Below are 4,997 nucleotides of genomic sequence, written 5' to 3'. Positions count from 1 at the left end.
TTGGTAGTTGTAACCGCTTGCGATGTAACTTCTTAAAGTCAGTTATTGGGTAGTGCTCCAGACAAGAATATGAAAAATGTGCTGAAAAATTCAGTCATAGCTGTGTGAATTTATTGGGTTTGGCCGTACACCACTAACATCAACAGGATTCCTTTCTTTGACTTCAGTAGGAGCATGGTACAAACCCGGTCTATCTGCTGTCACATACTTGTGTGCTCTGTACAGGACTGGTTTATAATAAATTATTGGGGAATACAAGGTACAAAAGTTCAGGTCTAGACCCAAACTTCAGCAAAGTGTGGGCACAGGGTTATTCAATGATGGGATGTTAGTTTGTCCCATCTCTGTCAAGTCTGAGTCCAGATCTGAACTATCCCACAGTTTGGTGGCATTTTGATCCAGAGTTTTGCTTCTGGCTATTTTTTACAATGAAGGAAAGCCCCTCGACAGGGACACTGTCTTAATGAGGCAGATCACTCTTCCAAATCTGTCAAGTGCTAGAGGATGTCATTCTCCACATCAGCCATGTGAAGAATAAAATAGTAGGGTATAGATAGCATTGCACCCCAGAGACAACTTAAAAAAAACAAACTCCAAACAAACGGCAGGCCTATCTCTAAACTCAGAACTTTGATAAAATTGCCTTCAATAACTGTAGCCCAATCACCTTTTTATTTTTATTAAATAAAGAATAAGAAAGTGTCATTTTCTCATAGAAGAGAATTTCAAAAGCTCTACCTAGAATCACTTGTTTCTGCCAATCTATTGTTCATGATGGCGAGAGCACCCACTCCTGCAGAGAAGCCATTTTGTCTGGTGTTGATACAGACATTTCGAGGATAGCCATTGGCCGTCTCTGACAACTGCTTTTGCAAAATGGCCAGGGAAACTTTGTTGGAAGCTGTGAGCTCCCTCATCGAGATCATTTCACCAGAAAGCCTCCTCCCCTCTGTGTCACTATCGTACTGTCCGTCAGTTTCCATAGAGAGGTTATGCCGGCGTAAGCGGGCTCCAGGGGTAATGGCGTTGCGTCGTCCAAGGCGGGCACTTGATTTATGGCACTTTGAACAACATCTGCATCCAAACTTTTTCAACACCCAATTTAAAACTTGCTTGATTACAATCGATATGACATTAAAAAGAGAGTATATGCAACATACCCCCATTAATATAAACATAAAATTTCCAAATCTATATAATCCCTGATTTTGGTACACAGCATTTTGACTGCTTACCAAGTCTCCAAAGCCAATGGTGCTGAAGGTAACAAAACAATAGTATAAGGAGTCAATGTAGTTCCATCCTTCCACTGCGGTGTACATAGCTGAGGCACAGCAGGAAAGCGTGATGGCAAAAATTCCCAGAATCAGCATCACATGATAAACAGATGGCTTCCAGCCAGGAAGACTGCCCACATTAGAGATTGCTGAACCCCTTCGGAAGTTAGGAGGTAGAAGACCACTTCTTCGCAGCTGTCTTTCACGACAAGTCTTCATGATAAAAGCCAGAAGAGAGATAATACGCTCCAGGAAGAGGTTGAAGAAAAGGATAGTCCCAGCGCACCCAAATAGACCATAAATGATGAGGAACACTTTTCCAGCCACTGTTGCTGGTGTGGTCATTCCAAAACCTGCAAAGGCACCGAAATAATGTAGTTACAATGATGACATGGCTATTCCAGCATATAACCTATGTGAAACTTGTCCCACCGCTTCCCATTTTACTTCAACAATTGAGTTCTAACATGCTAACCCAGCTAGTGAAATAGTGCTTTCTATAACTCACTTCAAGAGTGAACTATTTTCTCAAAGTGTGAGGGCATGCAGGAGAGGATGACTAGAATCCAAGAGAGAGCAAAGAAGCCTGAAGAACTGCTGGAAGCTTGAAAGGAAGCTGGGCAGGAGATTGATCAATCTGGATAGGTCCTTATACATGCTCTTTCTCTTAGCATCCACGCTCTTTGCCACTGTGAGATAAAGGATAATGAATCACAGAACCATGTCAGAAGGGACCTCAAGGGTCATCTGGTTGAATCCCATGCAAAAATGCAGGAATCCTCCTCCTACATCTTCCCTGACCAATGTTTATCCAATCTCTTCTTGAAAACCACCAGTGGAGGAGATTCCACAATGTCCCCAGGCAGTCTATTTCACTGCCTCACTATTCTAACAGCAAGGAAGTTTTTTTCCCCGGTAACTAATCTAAATCTACTTCCTTGCAATTTGAAGCCATTGCTTCATGTCATGCTGCTTGCAGCAAGGGAGAAAAGCCATTCTCCCTCTTCTTTATGACAGCCTTTCAAATACCTGAAAACTGCCCAAAACTGCTTTTGCTTTGTTTGCTACTGCATCGTGTTGCTGACTCATATTAGATCTGCGATCCACCAAAACCTCAATATCTTTCTCAGCAATGTTGTCACCCAGCCAGTTACCTCATATTCTATATTAGTACTTTATTATTATTTATTATTCTTTCCTAGAAGTAGCACCTGCCATTTGTCGGCATTGAACTTCATCTTGTTCTCTCTCCAATTAAGTTTTTGAATTCTGCTCCCGTGTGTTTGTAATCCTTTTCAGTTTCATGTCATCTTCAAATTTGCTGAGGAAGCTATGGAATACAACTTGAAACCTCTTCCTATTGTGACATTAATCCATTTATAATTACCTTTTTATTAAGCCAATTAACTATCCACATTCTAGTAATTTAATATAGTCCACGTTTCTCCAATTCGCTAATGTGAAGTTCATGTACAACTTTATTTAAAGTTTTACTAAAGTCCAAATATGCTATATCCATTTCATTCCTTTCATCTATTCAACTAGTTATGTTGTCAAAGGAGTAGATCAAGTTGGTTTGTGTGATTTGTTCTGAACAAATCATGAGCTAGATGAATCCATGATCTGACTCAGTACAGCGTCTTTGTTCATAGGAAATGAAGTATAACCTATTAGGGTATGACTGCACCAGTTATCATGAAGTAAACTAGGGTGAACTTAAAGCATGTCATCAATTCTGCAGCAATTATCTCTGTGCATACCTACATCATGGTAAGGGTGCGGTAGGTTTCCTTCAATGGAAGTGGTATAAGCTACTTTGCATTTACTACAGATTAAGAGCATAGGAGTTAATGGAACCCTGATGTGACATAAGTTTACACCCTAACTTACTTCATGGTAAATCGGTTGTATAGCTTTACTGTTGTTATAGCATTGTACCTGGATCTTCAACCTGATACTGTTCAATTGGATCTATTCTTTTTTGTTGCCTGTGTTAAATATTTTGATTCAATGTAATTTGCTGTTTCATTATTTGAATTTTGAATGTGTTAAGAATTACATTATATAATCATATCATTTTTTCATTTTAATAGAAAAAATAAGAGAGACCTCTATTAAACTACAGCAACAGCAAGAATTGTGGAAATCTGTATATTTAAAACAAGCTACCAGACTGGCAAGCTCCTTGTAGAGAATGAAAACCAAGAAAAAATAAAATATTGCTTTGGAGTTTAAATATGTTGTTAATGTACTGAGTATATACTTTGGGAACATGTTTTTGATTTATACTGCCCCTTTGCAAAATGCCATGTAAAACAGACTAAATGTGATATTTATTAGATTACTACTTTAACAAAATTTAAGATTTTCATCACCCACAGAATATTTTGAGGGTATGAAGCTGGTGAAACAAATAAGTGAACAATTTGTCACAGAGAAGGGAAAAAGACAGGAAGATTTTTTATTAAAAATTCAAAACGATTTATGCAAAATTACCCTGTTCTTTTTTTAAATAAAATGGGTCCATTATGTCATTTTCTGAATCCCTTTATACATGATGTAGGAAATACTAGGCTACTGTGAATATTGATACTACAGTGGTAAGTGTATTTATTTAGTTATTTAAAGCAGGGGTGTCAAACTTACAGCTCATGGGCTAAATCTAGCTCATGGGGCCCCACCATCTGGCCCCTGATGTTTCCGTTGGTCTAAGCAGATCCACGCGGGGCACAGTATGCACCTGCGGTGGACAGGTTGTATTCAACCTGGTGAGATGTGAGCAGTGGGGTACCCTAGTGCTCAGTCCTCAGGCCCGCGCTGTTTAACATCTTCATCAGTGACTTGGACGAGGGAGTAGAAAGCATGCTGTCCAAGTTTGCTGATGACACTAAGATGTGGGGCGAGGTGGACACACTTGAAGGGAGAGAGAGGCTGCAAATAGATTTAGACAGACTACAAAAGTGGGCAGATGAGAATAGGATGGGGTTCAATGTAGATAAATGCAGGGTGCTGCATCTTGGGAGAAGGAATCCACAGCATACCTACAGGCTGGGGAGTTCCCTCCTTGAAAGCACAGACACGGAAAGGGATCTTGGAGTCATTATTGACTCCAAGATGAACATGAGCTGCCAATGACAGACCGCAGCCAGCAAGGCCAGCCAGACCCTGTCATGCATCCAAAGATGCATCTCAAATCGGTCCAGAGAGGTGATACTCCCCCTCTATGCGGCGCTGGTCACGCCGCAGTTGGAGCACTGCATCCAGTACTGGGCGCTGCACTTCAAAAGAGATGTGGCCATCCTGGAGAGGGTTCAGAGGAGGGCCATCCACTTGGTGAGAGGGCAGCAGGACAGGCCCTATGAGGAAAGACTGAGAGACCTGAACCTGTTCAGCCTCAGCAAAAGGAGGCTGAGGGGGGACCTGGTGGCTGCCTACAAACTCATCAGGGGAGATCAACAGCAAATAGCTAGAGCCCTTTTCTCCCCAGCACCACCTGGGGTGATGAGGAACAATGGTAATAAGCTGATGGTGAATAGGTTTAGGTTAGAGATCAGAAGGCAATATTTTACAGTTAGGGTGGCCAAAATCTGGAACCAACTTCCCAGGGAAGTGGTCCTCGCCCCTACCTTGGGCAAATTCAAGAGGAGGTTGGATGATCACCCGTCTGGGGTCTTGTGAACCCAGCATTCATTCCTGCCTGTGGCAGGGGGTCAGGCTAGA

The 4,997-nt window shown here is 41.5% G+C and overlaps 1 protein-coding gene across 1 annotated transcript in view; it reads right to left on the bottom strand.

The window, feature by feature from the left end:
• Positions 1-663: 663 nt before the first annotated feature.
• KCNK12 (potassium two pore domain channel subfamily K member 12) overlaps positions 664-4,997 on the bottom strand; it is a gene marked incomplete at its 5' end in the record, with an annotated part of 61,026 nt that continues 56,692 nt past the window's right edge. The window contains one exon of the mRNA XM_019516308.1: positions 664-1,630. Within this exon, the coding sequence (XP_019371853.1) occupies positions 735-1,630 (896 nt within the window). The remainder of the gene's footprint in view (positions 1,631-4,997) is intronic.

The sequence above is a fragment of the Gavialis gangeticus genome, unplaced genomic scaffold, assembly GCF_001723915.1.
Source record: "Gavialis gangeticus isolate Ggan-Ray unplaced genomic scaffold, GavGan_comp1, whole genome shotgun sequence".
Lineage (NCBI taxonomy): Eukaryota > Metazoa > Chordata > Crocodylia > Gavialidae > Gavialis > Gavialis gangeticus.
Note: the sequence above shows the minus strand (reverse complement) of the source record. Positions and strands in the feature narration are given on the sequence as shown.